General features: G+C 37.8%; 1 protein-coding gene across 3 annotated transcripts in view; it reads right to left on the bottom strand.

Moving 5' to 3' along the window:
• Positions 1 to 19,620, bottom strand: part of LDAH (lipid droplet associated hydrolase) — a 101,266-nt gene that overhangs the window by 14,344 nt on the left and 67,302 nt on the right. For all 3 annotated transcript variants that reach the window (XM_045813450.2, XM_045813449.2, XM_045813451.2), the window contains 2 exons: positions 18,425 to 18,659; positions 2,327 to 2,409 (listed from right to left, as the gene is read on the bottom strand). In XM_045813450.2, coding sequence (XP_045669406.2) covers positions 2,327 to 2,409; positions 18,425 to 18,659 — 318 coding nt within the window. The remainder of the gene's footprint in view (positions 1 to 2,326; positions 2,410 to 18,424; positions 18,660 to 19,620) is intronic.

Here is a 19,620-nt window from a genome sequence, read left to right as displayed (position 1 = left end):
AAATGATGAGTATTTTACAGCAGCTGGCTTCCACAGGTGGTAAGACAGGCTTTGACACATGATGGGTCTAGTCATTCTGCAAGTGTGAATTTTGGAAGTGGGCATCTGCCAGTCTTATTATTAACTGGGAACTGAGTTGTTTTTATGAACTTCTAGCCTTGAGAACTTAACTGCATTTTTGAAACAAATTCATTTATAAGTTAGCTGAAAAATAAAATACTGTTTTTCTTGTATTTTTACATCCTTCAATGACTGGAAACAGCTGAAAGCCCTGGAGAAAGTGTTTTTCTGAGGCCCCACCCTCCCCCATTCAGCTAGTGAGGGTTTCCGTCTGGCTTCAAAATGTCAATCTCTAGCCAAATGCTATTTGAGAAAAAGATGACCACTACGGCCGTAAGTCAAACAGATTTTCCAAAGTCCTCTCTGGGTGAAGCTCCTATAGATCAATATTCTGAAAATTTATATTTTTTTAAAGAACATATACATTTTTTGCTTTAAGATAATTGTATCAGGAGGTTCTAGAAACATGAATTAGCACTGTAGCAAGTTGGAGTCAAATATCTCAAAGTTTATGAAGACAGTCTAACCCCAGGGGGAGGGTATCTGAGCTTTGACCTGCAGACTGTAGGTTCCTGGGCCCTGGCAGAGCTGGCCACTCAGCAGGGCTCACTGCAGGGGACCCTGCAGGTGTCACGGTTCAGCACTGACTGTAAAGCTCTAGATTAGCACAGCCCCCCAGGAATATGTAAGCACATAGGTAATTTAAAATTTTCTAGTAACTACATTAAAAAGTATAAAAGAATGGGGGCACCTGGGTGGCACAGCGGTTGAGCGTCTGCCTTCGGCTCAGGGCGTGATCCCGGCGTTCTGGGATCGAGCCCCACATCAGGCTCCTCCACTATGAGCCTGCTTCTTCCTCTCCCACTCCCCCTGCTTGTGTTCCCTCTCTCGCTGGCTGTCTCTATCTCTGTCTAATAAATAAATAAAATCTTTAAATAAAAAAAAAGTATAAAAGAATGGATGAAATTACTTTTAACAGTCTATCTTATTTAACCCAATTAAAATATTATCATTTCAACATGTAATCAATATAAAAATACTAATGAAATATTTTATCTCTTATGGGTACTAATTTTCTGAAATCCAATGTGTCTGTTATATGTACAGCACATCTCCTTTCAGACTAGCCACAAAGAACCACACATAGCTGGTGGCTATCATGTTTAGACAGGGCAGCTCCATCCTACTCAGAATGGACAGCAGACAAATGATGCCATGAGAGTACCACAGCCGCCAATTCTAAGGTTCTTAGACATATTCTCAAACTTGGTACCCTCACAGTTTCAGAGAGTGGTGCTTCCAAATGTGTTTGTGTAAGACTCTAACATTTGGGGGCGCCTGGGTGGCTCAGTTGGTTGGGCGTCTGCTTTCGGCTCAGGTCACGATCCCGGGGTTCTGGGATCAAGCCCCGAGTTGGGATCCCTGCTCAGTGGGGAGTCTGCTTCTCCCTCTCCCTCTGCCCCTCTCCCTGCTCACGCTCTCTCTCTCTGAAATAAATAAATAAAATCTTAAAAAAAAAAAAGACTCTAACATTTGGAGCAGTAACTCCCAAATGCTAAATATTTCAATCTTTGCCTTTCTGCACCTGCTTGTATAGAAATCTGGTCTTGGTGTTAGAGCTGAACATTCCTACTCTAATGCACTGGAGAATAAAGAAAGACACGCTGAGTCAACAGGTCGTAGTGATGTTAGCTGTTGTCCAGTGTTTTACTTACATTTTGATATAACTCATTTATTCTATAAATATTATTGAGATCTCTTCAGTATAAGGCCCTCGAGAGAGGCATTGATTCTAGAAACAAACCTAACAAAAACAGGTGGTAAACTATATTTAAGATAAAATCATAAAAATATCCAAATGATTCATAGGAAGGTAGGAAAAAAGCAAAAATGAAACAAACAACATAGGAGACAAATAGAAAATGTATATCAAGATTACAGATTTAAGCCAGCCCAATTCATAACAACATTAAATATAAATTGTCTCAACATTTAAATCAAAACGCAGAGTGGGTAAGAAAGCAAGATTCAACTATTTGCTGCCTACAAGAAATGGACCTTACATATATTTAATTGAAGTCTACAGTCAGCTTTACTTACTTCCTATGCAACTTTCAAGAACTGCCTTATTTGAACTAGAAGTAGAACTCCATATGAAATCTACACACCCTTGAGGTCTTGCAGACTCTGAACTGATTCCAGCACGTCATGCTCGGTAAGTACTTCCGCCCATCTACTTACTTCCCTGCAGCACCAAAGCGATTACCTTAGGCAAGTACGTCTTTATGGTGTCGTTGTCTCTCTTCACCACCTTCATCATTTCTTGGCCCCCAAGGTAGGCAGCATTAGCTACATTTAAAAAGAGTCAACACTTAGAATACACAGAACAAACACACGTGTCAAATTAATTGGATTTAATTCCCATTCCCCCTTTTCCTTTCCGCAAGCACCGTCTGATGTGAGGGGTCACTGAGGCCAAGAGAGGTATGTTCGCCTCACCTGCCTTTCTCAACAGCGACACACAGCAGTGACGGGACGGACTAACTTCAGACACCACAGCGGATGATGTGCAGGGCGCCTGATCAACGTGTTTTTGTGGATTAAGGATTAAAAGCACCAACTTTTACAGATAAATCATGTATAGCAGGGAAACTGCATGCAGTTACTAATGTGAAACCTTCCTGACCTTTTATTATTTTTTTTAAAGTTACAACTAAAATGAATGTTTATTTTAAAATAAGTTTAAAGGCTAAGAATTTTTAATGAGGGTTAGTCTCATTGTACTGACTGCACAACAAGCAAAGTTGACCCTCTCCCTTTCAAGATGTCACATACCTAAGAAAGAGGAAGAGAACCAGAGACAATGTGAATTTATGTGGCTTTCTTGTACTGGTCTACAAATTTTCATTAAATGCTGTGTGCCTTGGGTTCTATTTTGATTGGTATTATTGTCACATTGCTTTCTTTTTTGTCATCATCTGCCTGCTGTATTTGTCCTTTTCTTTATTTTCAATCTTTTCTCATTTTGTTTTAAGTGTTTCTTGAAATCATACGTAGACCTCTTTAAAAATAATCTGAAAACATCTCTTAAATAAAGGACTTAACATAGTCACATATATTAATATAAGACATATCTGATCTGGCTCCAGTCATCCTGTTTTGCGTATGCTTTGCTTTCTTTTGATTTCCAACTCTCCTTTCCACCCCCTTTAGTGTGAATGATGTTTTCTTCTCCTATTTATTTATTTTAAAGTTCATTTATCTTTTTTAGTAATCTCTGCACCCAACATGGGACTCAAACTCACAACCCCAAGATCAAGAGTTGCACGCTCTTCTGACTGAGCCAGCCACGTGCCCTTTTACTATCTCTTAAAAATTTCTCTTCACTAAATAGTCTGAAAGCACAAATTCTATTTTTATTCACTGAGTGGTTAGCTGCACCTAAAATTTTGGAAAACTTACATTTTTTCTATTGCTGTCTGGAATTAATCAGTGTCTATAATCTCTCCATCCAAACTCGGTGGCCCCTGGCATCCCTGCACTTTCCTCATGCCTTCCTTCTACCCTGTCTCCTCCTGGGAATAAACTCTTATTCCAAAGGCAGTTTTCCACGCCTGTCACTTTACCACAGCTGATTCAAACAAATTCTGGGCACACCGTAAAACAAGGAGTCAGAGCTGGTATTCTGGGGAGGTCAGTGCCGTGGTTTTGTAGGGCAAAGTAGTGGAGGGGAGAGAGCTGCTGAAAGAGGGGGTAGGGAGGAAGCTCCAGAGATCAGCAGAGGGTCCTCTTCAGCTGCAGCTAAGTACTAATTGGCACTATCATGTGGGACGCCACCAGAAGCTGAGGAAAGAACCACTGGAAAGGACTTAGAGGGAACAAAGCCCAAACTGGGAGCAGTTACTGTTCCTACTTGCCTAGAGGGAAAAAAAATCTCGTAATTCATGGTGCATCAACTATAGAACTTGGAAAGGTTTTGCCTTGGTAATGGGGTAAAATTAGTCCTAAACTAAATGCTGTCTTGCAACCAACTAACAAAGCTTAAAAGCAAGAAAAGAAAGTATCAAACTACTTCCAAATAACATAACTGTCCCATAACAAAGCTCAAGAACATCTACATAAATACAAAAATATCCAGCATCCAAAAAGGTAAAATTAACTATGGAAAGCATCCCGTAAACCGTTATCAAGCATGCAAGGCAGGAAAATACAACCCGAAATAAGGGAAAAAGTTAATTAAAACTGACTGCAAAATGACAAAGATAATACAACTGGTAAACATTCAAGTAATGATGCTGGGAAAACTGGATACACACACACAAAAGAATGAGTTGGACCAGTACCTCATGCTATATACAAAAATTAATTAACAATGGATCATAGTCCTAAATTTAACAATCAAATCTATCTATAAAACTCTTAGAAGGAAACATAAGAATAAATTTTTGTGATCTCAGATTAGCCAATAGGTTCTTTTTTTAAAAAATTTTCTATTATGTTATGTTAGTTACCATACGGTACATCATTAGTTTTTGATGTAGTGTTCCATGATTCATTGTTTATATATAACACCCAGTGCTCCATGCAATATGTGCCCTCCTTACTACCCATCACCTGCCTATCCCATTCCCCCCCCCCCCGAAGCCCTCAGTTTGTTTCCCAGAGTCCATAGTCTCTCGTGGTTCATTCCCCCTTCTGTTTACCCCCACTTCATTCTTCCCTTCTTTCTCCTACTGATGTCCCTGCTATTCCTTATGTTCCACAAATGAGTGAAACCATATGATAATTGTCTTTCTCTGCTTGACTTATTTCACGTAGCATAATCTCCTCCAGTCCCGTCCATGTTGCTGCAAATGTTGGGTAATCGTTCCTTCTGATGGCTGAGTAATATTCCATTGTACATATGGACCACATTTTCTTTATCCATTTGTCTGTTGAAGGGCATCTCGGCTCCTTCCACAATTTAGCTATTGTGGACAATGCTGCTATGAACATTGGGGTGCATATGGCCCTTCTCTTCACTACGTCTGTATCTTTGGGGTAAATACCCAGTAGTGCAATTGTTGGGTCATAGGGTAGCTCTATTTTTAACTTTTTGAGGGACCTCCACACTGTTTTCCAAAGTTAGCCAATAGGTTCTAAAACACAACATGAAAAGCGCAAGTGAGAAAAGGAAAAATAAAATGATTTTCATAAAAATTACCATTGTTCGCACTGTAAAGGATACCATCAAGAAAGTGAAAAGACAACCCCCAGAATGAAAAAAAAATTGCATATCCAATAGGGATGTAGTATCCAGAATATATAAAGAACTGATAAAACTCAATAAAAAGACAAAAACTTGATTAAAATGGGCAAAAGGGAGTGCCTAGCGGCACAGCGGGTTAAGTGTCCAACTCTTAGTTTGGCTCAGGTTGTGATCTCAGGGTCAGGAGCTCCAGCCCTGCATTGGGCTTCACACGCTCAGCTCAGAGTGTGCTTGAGTTTTTCTCTCTCCCTCTTCCTCTGCTCCTCACCTCCATGCTCGCATGCACTCTCTTTCTTTCTCTCTCTGAAATAAATAAATAAACCTTTAAAAACATAAAAATGCGAGTTGGTACAGCCACTTTGGAAAACAGTGTGGAGGTTCCTTAAAAAGTTAAAAATTGAGCTACCCTATGATCCAGCAATTGCACTACTGGGTATTTACCCCAAAGATACAGACGTAGTGGAGAGAAGGGCCTTATGCACCCCAATGTTCATAGCAGCATTGTCCACAATAGCTAAATCGTGGCAGGCGCCGAGATGCCCTTCAACAGATGACTGGATTAAGAAGATGTGGTCCATATATACAATGGAATATTACTCAGCCATGAAAAAGAACGATTTCTCAACATTTGCTGCAACATGGACGAGACTGGAGGAGATAATGCTAAGCGAAATAAGTCAAGCAGAGAAAGACAACTGTCATATGGTTTCACTCATTTATGGAACATAAGAAGTAGGAAGATCGGTAGGAGAAGGAAGGGAAGAAGAAAGGGGGGGTAAACAGAAGGGGGAATGAACCATGAGAGACTATGGACTCTGGGAAACAAACTGAGGGCTTTAGAGGGGAAGGGGTGGGGGAATGGGATAGGCCGGTGATGGGTATTAAGGAGGGCATGTATTGCATGGTGCACTGGGTGTTATATGCAAGTAATGAATCATGGAACTTTACATCAACAACTAGGGATGTACTGTATGGTGACTAACATAATATAATAAAAATTATTATAAAAAAAACATAAAAATAAAAATGGGCAAAAGATTTGAAAGGGCCTTACTATAAAGAAGAAGTACAGATGGCCAATAAGTGTGTGAAAAGATGCTCAACATCATTAGTCATCAAAGAAATGCAATCAAAACTACAATGTCATAGCACACCACACCTAACAGGATGGCTACAAGAAAAAAGACAAACAAAAGCCAGTGTTGACAGGGATGCAGAGAAATTGAAGCCCTCATACAGTGTGGGTGGCATTGTAAATTGGTACAGGCACTTTGGAAAACAATTTGACAGTTGCTCAAAAAGTTAAATGTAGAGTTACTGCATATATCCGGCAATTCCATTTGTAGGCACAAACCCAAGAGAACTGAAAAGAGAGGTCCACACAAAACTTTATGTGAATGTGTACAGCAGCACTGGCTGTGATAATCACAAAGTAGAAACAATCTGTATGGTCATCAACTGATGAATGGAAAACCAAAATATGATATAGTCATATGATATTACTGAGCAATAATGAAGTACTGATACATGGTACAATATGAATGAACCCTGGACACATCATGCCAAATGAAAGAAGCAAGTCACAAAGGGCCACCTACTGTATAATTCCTTTTATGTTAAACGTCCATTATAGGCAAATACATTGAGAGAGAAAGTAGATTACTGGTTGTCAGGGACTGGGGGAAGGTGGAAATGGGGAGTGATGGGCATGGGGTTTCTCTTTGAGGTGATGAAAATATTCTAAAGTCAGATAGTTGTCATGGTTGCACTACTCTGAGAATATACTAAAAGCAACCACTGAAGAGTGAGTTTTGTGGCATTTTAATTATATCAAAATTAGCCTATTTTTTAAAAAAATGGGTATTAACAGATACTGAATGTTTTAGAATGTATTCCATATATTTGAGAAGTGAGAAATACTGAACATGTTAAACAGAATTATGGAAGATATAAGACTCATATCAAACTTCTAGAGATGAAAAATACATTAGATGGGATAACAGAAGAGTAGGCATCATGAAAGAAAAATTAGTGAATTGAAGACTTAACAATAGAAACTATCCAAAAGAAAACACAGAGAGAAAGAAACTAGGGTGGGGGTGGGGAGAACAGAACCTCAGTGAACCACAAATGAACTTCAAAGTGGTGTCATATGTCATATACCATGTAATTGGAGTCTCTAAAGGAGGGAGGTACAGAAAAAATATCTGAAAAAATATTAAAATATTACAACCATAAACCCACAAATCCAAGAAGCTCAAAGAATCCCAAAGCACGAGAGTCATGAAGAAAACTATACCAAAGTACATTATGAATTGCTTCAAACTAGTGATAAAGAGAAAATCTTAGAAGTAGACAGAGAAAAATGATACACAGCTGACACTTTTACAACGTGGGTTTGAAGTGTGTGGGTCCACTTATACATGGATTCTTTTTGATAAATACAGTATAATACTGTAAATGTATTTTCTCTTCCTTATGATTTTCTTAACAATGCTTTCTTTTCTCTAGCTTACTTTATTGTAATAATATAGTATATAAAAAATGCAACATACACAGTATGTGTTAATTGACTATGTTATTGGTAAGGCTTCTGATCAACAGTAGGTTATTAATAGTTAAATTTTTAGGGAGTCAAAGTTATACACAGATTTTTGAATGCATGGGGGGTTGGTACCCCTATCCCTCGCATTGTTCAAGGGTCAACTGTAACCATACAGAGGAACCAAGACTTAACATGACAGCATATTTCTTCTTGAAATGATGTAACTAGGAGACAATGGAGGAACATTTCTAAAGTAATGAAAGGGGGAAAAAAAACTTGCCAATCTAGAATTCTGTAGTCAGTGAAAATAGCTTTCAAAAATGGAGACAAAATACATTTCTAGACATATAAAAGCTGAAAGAATTAACTATCAGTGGAACTACAAGAAATGGTATGAGAAATATTTAAAGCAAAAAGATGATATCTGATGGAAATTGTGTCTACACAAAGAGATAAAGGACATCAGAAATAGTAATTATGTGGGTAAGTTTTAAATACATTTCTCTGTTATTTATATCTCTGTATAAGACAATTGACTGTTTAAAGTGAAAATAGGAATATATCAAAGAAGTAAAATATATGATAACAGTATCACAAATGGTAGGAGAGAGAAAGGGCTCACTGTTGTTAAGTTTCTTATGGCATACTTCAAGTGGCATAATATCATTTCAAGACTGTAAAAGTTAAAGGTGTTCAGTGTAAATCTTCAAGTGACCACTGACACAGCAAAACGAAGAATGACTAATAAGCCAACGAAGGAGATGAAATCATAAAAAATACCCAAGTGATTCACAGGAAAAAAAGCAAAAATGAAACAAAGAACATAGGAGACAAATAGAAAATACATATCAAGATTACAGATTTAAGCCAGCCCAATTCATAACAACATTAAATATAAATTGTCTCAACATTTAAATCAAAAGGCAGACTGGGTAAGAAAGCAAGATTCAACTATTTGCTGCCTACAAGAAACGGACCTTACATAAAAAGACATAAATAGGCTAAAAGTTAAAAAACGGAAAAAGATATATCATGCTAACATTGGCCCAAAGAAAGGTGGAATGACTATATTAATATAAGAAAAACTGGATTTCAGAGCCAAGAATATTACCAGAGATAAACAGTCAATTCATCAGGAAGTTATAAAAGTCCAAAATGTTTATGCACCTAACATGTTTAAACTTCAAAATATGTGAAGTAAAAACTAATACAGAAATACAAAAAGAAACAGACAAATCCACAAATACAGTCGGAGATTTCAACACTCATCTCCTAATAACTGATAGAACAGTTAGAAAGAAAATCAGTAAGGATACAGAAAATGACACCATCACTCAACTTGACCTAAGTGACATCTATAGAACAGTCTTCCCAACAAGAACAGAATATACACATTCTTTTCAAGTATCCACAGAGCATTTCCCAAGTTAAGCCACATCCTGGTCCATAAAACGTGTATCAATCCATTTAAACAACCAAAATCATACAAAATATGTTCTCTGGCCATAATGGAACTAAATTAGAAATCAATAACAAAGATATCTGGAAAATTGCCAAATATATAGAAATGAAATAACCCATTTTGAAATAACCCCTGGGTCAAAGAAGAAATCTAAAGGGAAATAAAAGTATTGTGAAGTGAATAAAAATAAAAACACATCATATCCAAATTTGTGGGACATGACCACAGCAGTATTCAGAGAGCAATTTATAAAGCACTAAAAGCCTATTTTAGAAATGGAAAAAGATCTCAAATGAATGACCTCATTTCCACTGTAGGAAACTAGAAAATTAACTCCAAAGTAGGTAGAATAAAGTAAATAATATTCATAGCAGAAATTAATGAAACAGAAGATAGAAAAACAATTGAGAAAATAAATAAAACCAAGAACAAGTTCAGTAAAATTTGATAAGCCTTGAACCAGACTGATCAGGAAAAACAAAACAAAACATACATGAGAAGACATGAGACATAAAGCATTATCGATATCAGGAAAGAGAAGTGACACCCTATAGATCTTACAGATGCCAAAGGGACAATCAGGCAATCTTATAATCAACTTTATGCCAAGAAATTCAACAACTGAGATAAAAGGAACAAAATCACAAATTTTAAGCTTACTTGAAAACAGATAATCTGAAAAGTCTTTTATCTATTAAAGAATTTAAATTTGTAACTTAAAGCCTTTTCACAAAGAAAACTCCAGGGTAAGAGGACTTCATTGGTCCACTGTCTCAAACATTTAGGAAGAAATAATATTGATTTTATATAAACTCTTCCAGAAATGACTACACATATATGGATATTGGATTTTTGACAGACAGAGGTAGCATTTAAGAGCAGGAGAAAATAGTGGTCTGTGGTAGGCAGAAATCTAAGCTGTCACAAATAATCCTTGCCCTTCTACAGACTCCTTCCTTTTGAGTGTGGGTGGCACCTGGGAATCTGATGACATCTTACCCTCATGACTAGATTATGTTATACAGCAGAAATGACTTTAAGGGTGATTATCCTGGTGGGTCTAACCTAATCACACAAGGCCTTCAAAATCAGAGTTTTCCTCTGGCTGGTGGGAGAAGAGGAAGTCAGAGATTCAAAACTGCTAAAAGGATTAGAAGCACCACTGCTGGTTTGAAGCTGGAGTTCACCGGGAAAGGAAAGGAGAGTGACCTCTCCAGGAGCTGAGAGGACCCTTGGCTCACTGTGAGCAAGACAGTGGGGACTTCAGTCATAAAGTTACATAAACTGGACTCTGTCAACAACCCGAATGAGCTCAGAGTGGATTTTTGGTTGTTCAGGGCCATAAGGGCAGTTTCTGAGAGCCAGGCAATGGTGATTCTTGAGCTGGGTGGGAGTTAAGTGGGAGTTTACTTTGGGATAATTCATGGAGGTAAAAGCATTCATATTTTAATCACTTTTCTGTAGTGTTATTCCTGAATCAGAAACAACTTAAAAATTCAAATAACTTATAAGGAATTTTATATTTCTAAAATTAAATTTTTTTTTTATCAGGGAATGTATCTCACCCTGTCTTTATTTCTATTCTTTTTTTTCCCCTGATAATTTCTGATCTAAGTATACTTTTTTTTTTTTTTTAAAGAAAGTAACATACCAGTTTCCTTTCCAGTAATTGCTCCAAGGAAGCCATCTTTTTCATTCCTCAGAAATGCTTGTAACACAACACAGTGGTCAGAAATAATAATACCAAATGGACATGTAATTTCCTAAGGGGAAAACACATTTCTCTTGGCAATGACTGTCAACAGCATTCCTGGAAACCCAGCAGAATTCAGAGTTTCAAGCACCACAGTGAAGGAAATATCCAGAAGCAGGAGTAATGGAAACAAAAACATGAACATGAAGGAAAGAACATGATTTAGAAGAATGTGAATTGTTTACTTTTTTTTCTATTACAAATTTAAATACAGGTATAAAAAAATTCATTGAGGAGTCTAATATCCTATTTTATTTGCTACCGTATCTTCTGAAACCTGCTTAGTGTTCAAGTATCACTACAGGACTTCACCTCATAGGAGAGCAGCTAATGGAATGAAAGGAGTGGGGGCTGACATTGTAAGACCTGTAGGACTTTCATCTCACAGGTCAGATGGCATCACTAAGTTCTCCAAGTACCTGTAATCTACGACGGAAAACTGCCTTCTGCTGAACTCCATCGCCTATCTTGATGCTATTCCATCTTTCTGGAAAAAATCCCAACTCATCTTCAAGTTCAAATTAATTTGTCTTCTTCTCCCTTCCTTACCTAGGTAGAACTGATGTTTCCTTTATTGGCTCCACTCATGCTGGGCAACTGTTCTCATGATGGCCCTAACTGTGAGAGATGACAATTCTTCACATTTGTCTCTCTGACCACGCTGGAAATGAACTTAAAGGCAGGAGGTTTATTTCATTTGTTATTCTTTCCAGGGCTTAGCTGGTCCTCGGTTCATGGCAGGTGTCAGTAAGGGTTGTTAAATGAAATGGGAAGGGACTGAGCTGGTGTTGGGTTTTTTTTGGGGGGGGAGTGTGGGGGGGCAGTGGTCAGGAGGAAACACCTGCTGCTTTCCTTGAAGTGGTGCACAAGCTGATGTTACAGCGGAGGCCAGAACTGGAGGCAGAAGCACACGGACCCTGGCGAGCCGAGCTGGGAGGTACTGGTATAAAACTAGCACAAATCACTGCAGGGAAGAGGGACAGTCTAAGAGCTTCTGCTGAGACAGACCAAAAACGAGGTTTCATCAAGCACTGGTCTCAGCAGTGAGGGAAAATGCAGAGGGAAGTAAAACCACAGTGAGTGATACACTAGGAAGTTTTGGGGGAGATGCACACATAGTTTTCTGAGGGAGAATGTGGGGACTGGAAGCCAAGTTGTCTTGCTGGTTTGGTGACAGGTAGTCTAGAGTCTCCTGTAAGGTTCCACAGTAGAATGCCCTTGTTTGTTTGATTTTGCCATTACACTGGTTATTATAACCATCCATTTAGTCTGCAAAGAAATCATCTTATCTCTGTGACAATGAATTCACTAATGGGAAAAACACAACTCAAGGTGTATGATCTTTTTTAGAAAAAAATAATACAACATTTTATAGTAACAGATAATATATACATATAAATTTCTTTAGAAAAATATAGTAAAACTTCAATTGAATCATTTAATTCTAAATCAGAGATGCTATTCTAGTGTTGTATCCAATCACCTTTTGTCCTAAATCCTAATACTGACCACACACACACACACACACACACACACACACACACACACACAACTTTTCTGTCATGCTGCATTTTAGGCTAAATTTCCATGAATTATTACAGCTGCAGTTGCCTTTTAACAATAGATTTTTCTAAGCTACACACATAAATGAGAGAATAGGTAACATAGGAGTCTGGTTTTGTCTTATTCAAAAAATTATTCTGAGACGGAGTTAAAAATATTTTGAGAAGAAATGTGTGCTTCTTTAGTAAAGCTATGTGACAGTTCATTGAAGAGTTCATTTTATATCACTGTACATATTTAAAAGTTATTTCCATATAGATCAAGGAAAGGAAAGATAATGAAAAAATTTTTTATAAGAATGTATGCAACAAAGTAACATAACCCACCAGGAATGCCCTTTGTCTCTGCATTATGTTTTTCTAGTTAGGTAACTGAAAGGAATTAAAACATCAATTTGGCCTAACTAATAAAAAGACCCTAGAATATTTTTTTAAAATTAATTATCTTGACCTGTGATACTGCTAAGCTAATATATATTTGCTTTTAGCTTTGATCAAGAAATCTAATTTAGCTGTCTCAGTGAAAAGCCTATTTCTTATGAAACAGAAGAAATATCTATTGTAAAGAAAATATGCAGTAGCAAACATTCCAGAATTAAAATTAAAGTAAAAAACCCCATATATTTTCTTTAAAAACACTTAAAACAATCTAATTACGCAAATTGATCTGATGAACACCGCGGTAAAGTTTATAGAGTATGCTAATTGAATTAGGGCTACTCTTTGAATGCTGGATAGGAAGTGATGTTTCATTCACTCAATCTGGTGAAGAAGGCTGATATGCAGAATCCCAGCCCATAGGAAGTGCCATCTTTGTCAAAAGGACAACAGCATTTGAAAGACTTGAATATTTTGGTTCCTTGAATTTTTCAGACCTTACTACAACAAAAAAATATGTGTATAACCTAAAGGATACAGAAAATCAGTGTCTATCTAGATAGGGCAGGATTTATTATCCACTATTTGGACCAGCAAACTTCCTCCGTTTGTTTCTGTAAGATTTCTACTGAAGCACAGACATTACATAATGTGCAAACACTGCAAGGCCTCCTAGAAGTCAAGCTGGCATGTTAAAGGTCACTGTCTGGATGACAGGAAAGCAGAGAAACAGGTCTGCAGGGGATGTCACAGATGGCACAGACCACTGAGAATGACCTTGGAGCCGGTCTTCCATTCCCTTGGTGGGCCCTCTCTTTGTGTAACCTAAAAATCATACTTCCAACTCAAGTGGGTTGGTCCGAATACTGATTACCTTCACCATTCATGGGATACAAGCTTGGCAGGAGTACACTAATCATCTGCAAAAGCTGGGCTCTTAGGAGTATCGGTCGGTCTCTCTCAGCTGGGACTGTCTTCCTTTTATAGTAAGCAAGGTAATCAGAATCACCTAAGGGATAGCCAGGGCAAGTGTGGGCAAAGGCAGTTTCTGTGGTACTTGTTGCAAGAGGAGACAAGGGTGACATGTGATCCCAAGGGGACAGGTAGGAAGAGGCTGGCTAGGATGACTGAAATGCTTGGTTAAGGATCAGCCTAGGGTCACTACTAGGAGACTTAATTAAGACCCATGTAAACCATGAACCAAGAACTCCAAGAATAAAAGACAAGTAATCCTTGCCTGCTTTCCCTTTACCCAAGGTTACACAGACTGAGTGCGTAATGGGGAAAAAAGAGACCCCTGAAGTACCTCTCACTTGAACATCAGAAGGCCAGATCTAGAACAGAGAGAACAGAAAATCAGAGAGGGAAGGATGGCAGAAATAGAAGACCTGTGCTCCAAAAGTTTGTTTGCACATAGGTTGTTTGGAACAGAGATGAAGCAAGGCAGCTGAGAGCTCAATCCAGTTTAGAGTCTAATTTGCACAAAGTATCACTCTCCAGTGGTTGTGCAGAAAAGGAATCGCAGGGCTCCCCAAGCAGCAATGTGGTTGGAAGGCTCTGGTTGCCTTGAGCCAGGGAGGGTAGTGTATCATGTCTGAACTGTCTTGTTTCTTGATGCTTGCACTTGGGGCCTCTGGAAGATGCAGCAGGAGGTCAACTGCTACAGCTGGAAGGAAGATTCCTTTCTCTTATGTGCAGCTTACGCAGCTCACTTCTCAAAGAGGGTGCTTAGAACTCTGGTGTAGAAAAATCGGAAAACACCTTTATATAAGTACCTCTTCTAGTTAAAAACATTGAACACTTGACTATATGTCATATGTGTTACACAGCCACTAAATATATATAGAAAAATACACAAAACTTTCATATACCCCATGTCCTGGTTTGGGTTTAGAAAATATTTCTAAAGAGGTATAAGAAAAGCATAGGTGGCTGCCTGTCTAATGCCATCAGAAACTCTGATGTTTTGGGAAAGTGTTCTATAAATGTCTATTAAATCCTATTGGCTGATACTGTGGTTGAATTCTTCTACATCTTGCTAATTTTCTGTCTTGTTCTATCAACTGTTGAGAGAGGTGTGCTTAAGTATCCAACTATAATTGGGGATTTGGCCATTCCTTTCAGTTCTATTGGTTTTGGTTCATATATTTTGCAGCTCTCTTGTTTGGTGCACACACCTTTAGGATTGCTGTCTTCTGTCTTCTTGGTAGACTGAACCTTTTATTATTATTATGCGATATCCCTCTCTGTCCCTTGTAATTTTCTTTGCTCTGAAGTCTACTTTATCTGATATTAATACAGTAATTCCTGGTTCCCTTTGATTAATGTTTACATGACGTACCTTTCCCATTCTTTTACTTTCAATCTATCTGTATAATTATATTTGAACTGGGATGTCTGAAGACAGCATATACTTAGGTAATGTTTTTTATTTATTTTATTTTATTTTATTTTTTTTTAAAGATTTTATTTATTTATGTGACAGAGAGACAGCCAGCGAGAGAGGGAACACAGCAGGGGGAGTGGGAGAGGAAGAAGCAGGCTCATAGCGAAGGAACCCGATGTGGGACTCGATCCCGGTACGCCGGGATCACGCCCTGAGCCGAAGGCAGACGCTTTAACGACTGCGCTACCCAGGCGCCCCTAGGTAATGTTTTTTAACCCATTCTGCCAATCTTTGTCTTTTAATTGGTATACTTTGATCATTTACATGTATTGTTAATTATTGGTATGTTAGAGCGTGTATGCCATTTTATTATTTGTTTTCTGTTTGTTCTATTTTTTTTTGTTTCTCTGTGTTCTTTCTCTTACCTTCCTACATGTTACTGAATATGCAGGGGTTTTGGTCCTTAGTAGGAAAAGCAGGGAAAGTACACCATTCCATTCTCCTGGAAGCAGAATTCCTTGGAGGAAAATGGAATTCCCCAACTGGAAAATGCTTTTTATAATCCTCTCTATAGGGTAAAAAGAAAAATACCAAAAGAAAAAAACTGTAAAGGGAAATAAGATGATTTATTGAAGTATATGTGGAGTAATTTTATATATGTTTGCCACAATTTCAAGTGACTTCCATTTGGTCTCAAATAATTTCCAAAGGTATATTGGCCCTTAGGGATCATCTAATCTAACTTCCGGTCTGATCAATGAACGAGAACCAGACAGGGAAAGAGTTTCTGACTTGCAGCCAATGCCTTTCTCACTTAGGCCACCTCTTTCTCTTCTATAATAGGAGGGAAAGATAAGGGGCTGGACCTGGTCTTTAAGTGGCCTTTCCAACTTTGGTCTTTGGTGATTTTTATAACTGTCCTTAGCCTTGCTTCCCTTCTTCCTATCTCATCTTCTTCCACTGCTATGCTAAGGCCGTAATAAAGAATGGGGGTTGAAGAGTATGGAACAGACAAAAATCTACAAATACAGAAAATATATTGAACTTTGTATTTGCAATGACTGTTTTTTGCCATATATGTGGAAAAATACCGCATACAATCAATCTGTAGCTGTCAACAGGGCTGTGACTTGTTTCTGGATTCATTACGTACATGATAGTGTGGCACTCTTAATGCAGGTGAGCATGGTAAGCTTTATTCAGGAGTCCTGCCTTTATGATCGACTGGAGCAAAAAGATGATAGTAGCAGCTACGGTAGAAGGAAGCTTTAGCATAGTGGGAGATTGCCAAAGTTTGAACACTACCCACGAGTTGTATGACAATGCAAATCACGCAACTTCTCTCTACCCCTGTATCTTCATCCGTAAAATGGCGACAGTAAAATACCCAAACCTGACTAGTTCTGAGGACTACAAGTAAAAGCTTAGAGTATTGCCATTAGCTGCTGCTGCAACTGTTGTTATATCATTCACTGGAGGCTTACTATAAATAAAATATTATATAGACACTATGCATATATTATCATATTTAATCCTACAATAACCTTTTGAGGTACAGATTAAGAAAGGATTATTTTATTATGAAAATGATTTATAAATATTCTATAAATTAGTACTAATTAAAAAGGTAGATTATTTTTAAATGTAAAACCAAGGTTGAAGCCAAAAAGTAAAGTAGCAAATATTTCCTGAATATTTCCAGAAAATATAATCAGCACAACACCCAGTGTTGTATTACCATGACTATTACTTATTTCTTTTATCATTTAAAACCCTCCAAAAATATTTAAAGAGGAAAATAAAAGCATTGCCTATTCACTCTACAGGAATATTGGGCCTGGTTTCCTTGGCTGGTTTCTCCTAAGTTCTCACACTGGACTAACAGGGTGCCCCCTGGATTCCTATAAAGATTCCATATATATACTAAATACAGAATTTTCCCCACCATCTGACAGCTAGAGTGGAGAATCAGAGGATAAGTTTTAAAATTAAAGCTCAATGAAAATTAAAATTAAACTTCCTATTCTATTTTTATTTTATGTCTAGTTTTAAGCTTCTGGGGAAAAAAAACAACAAATCCTTGCTCAATATTCATCAACTGTCTGAGCTTATTCTCTTACTACTTTCTGAGACAAGAATAAACATATACATTTTATTTTTTTCTAGATTTTTAAATTTTTCTTTATTTTTTAGATTTTACGTAAATTCAAGTTAGTTAACATATAGTGTATTATTAGTTTCAGGGGTAGAATTTAGTGTTTTGTGAGTTACATACAACACCTAGTGCTCATTACATCAAGTGCCCTCCTTAATGCTCATCACCCAATTAGCCCATCCCCCACCCAACTCCCCTCCAGCAACCCTCAGTTTGTTCCCCATAGGTAAGTCTCTTATGGTATGCCTCCCTCTCTTTATCTTATTTTATTTTTCCTTCCCTTCTCCTATGTTCTTCAGTTTTGTTTCTTCAATTCCACGATTGAAATCATATGGTATTTGTCTTTCTCTGACTTGTTTTGCTTAGCATAATATACTCTAGTTCCATCCACATCATTGCAAATGGCAAGACTTCATTCTTTTAATCACTGCACAGAAGACTGTTTGCATCTCTATACACCAATAATGAAGCAGCAGAAAGAGAAATCAAGGAATTTATCCCATTTACAATTGCACCAAAAATAAGATACCTAGGAATAAACCTAGCCAAAGAGGTAAAGGTTCTGTACTCTGAAAACTATAGAACACTTATGAGAGAAGCTGAGGAAGACACAAAGAAATGGAAAAACATATACATTTTAAAATGTGCTTACCACGAGAGACTGTGGATTCTGGGAAACAAACTGAGGGCTTCAGAGGGGAGGGGGGTGTGGGAATGGGATAGACTGGTGATGGGTATTAAGGAGGGCACGTGTTGCATGGTGCACTGGATGTTATACGCAAATAATGAATCATGGAACTTTACATCAAAAACTGGGGATGTACTCTATGGTGATTAACATAACAAAATAAAAATTATTAAAAAAATGTGCTTACCAAGGCAGAACGGTTCTAATACACTCAGGACCGAAAATTCGCTCTGCAGGTTCATCATTCGAAGGGCAATTCTGATCATAAAGGACTTGATTTTCTCAGGCCATGGTTTAAGTAGAAGGTAGGCAAAAACATAGAGAGCGTATCGAAGCCAGCACAGAAGTGGAGTGGCGATCCTGCCGTTCGGTGACTCAGACATTCGCTCGATTGTTGGAAAGAGCAGAAAGGAGCGAATTATCTACAATAAAAAACATACTTTGATGAGAAGTTTTCTTAAGGGATAACCCACTGTTTTAGTGTTTCTTCCATACAGTATGGACAAATGGGGTTTCAGAATATGACTAAAGATCTGTTGTGAAAGAGAAGAATCACCATCTGCTGTCTTCTCACTGCACAAGCCATCTGAGGGAGAATATAAGGATGTCCCCTTGAGTTACTGGGGTTAATTTTCAGGGTTAGGAGCAAATCAGATTACTAGATACTTCCCTGATTGGGACAGCAATTCACAATCCTTTCGAAAGACTGCTGAAATTAGGAATTCAAGTGCCTTTTCAGGAGCTACACCATATTGACTGACTATTGATACCAGAAGAAAGTAGAGCTCCATAAAGAACCTTGGTTCTAGTCAGCATTTATTGATTACAGTTGGGAATAATTCACTTTGGAAAAGATCCTCTATTCCTTGTTCTTACCAATAAAAGATAATCTTTAAGAGGACCAAATACATTTCTAATACCTGATTTAACCTTAACAAAGTGCAGGCCAGAAAGAAGCAAAGCTGGAAATCTCTACCCACAGGGGAAAATGTTCAAGGACAAAATATAATTTCAACTGATACCTGGAAATATATACTCCACAAGAAAGAAGAGCATCTTTAAAACACTTTAAATTTACCTTATCTACCATATTAATACTTAAAGAATATATAAAAATAATTTCTATGAGGAATCAGAAAAGGCAGAGTTAAGCACAATCCCTATTAATAACAGAGTAATATAAGTGAAATAGATCACCAATGTTAACAGATTGTAGACCAGGAAATGAGAACGGACACAATGGTTTTACTTTTTTAAAAAAAAGTTTAGGGGCGCCTGGGTGGCGCAGTCGTTAAGCGCCTGCCTTCGGCTCAGGGCGTGATCCTGGCGTTCTGGGATCAAGCCCCACATCAGGCTCCTCTGCTGGGAGTCTGCTTCTTCCTC

The sequence above is a fragment of the Ursus americanus genome, chromosome 7, assembly GCF_024610735.1.
Source record: "Ursus americanus isolate L20-20 chromosome 7, mUrsAme1.1.p, whole genome shotgun sequence".
NCBI lineage: Eukaryota > Metazoa > Chordata > Mammalia > Carnivora > Ursidae > Ursus > Ursus americanus.
The sequence above is the reverse complement of the archived record's forward strand: the minus strand, read 5'-3'. Positions and strand labels throughout refer to the sequence as shown.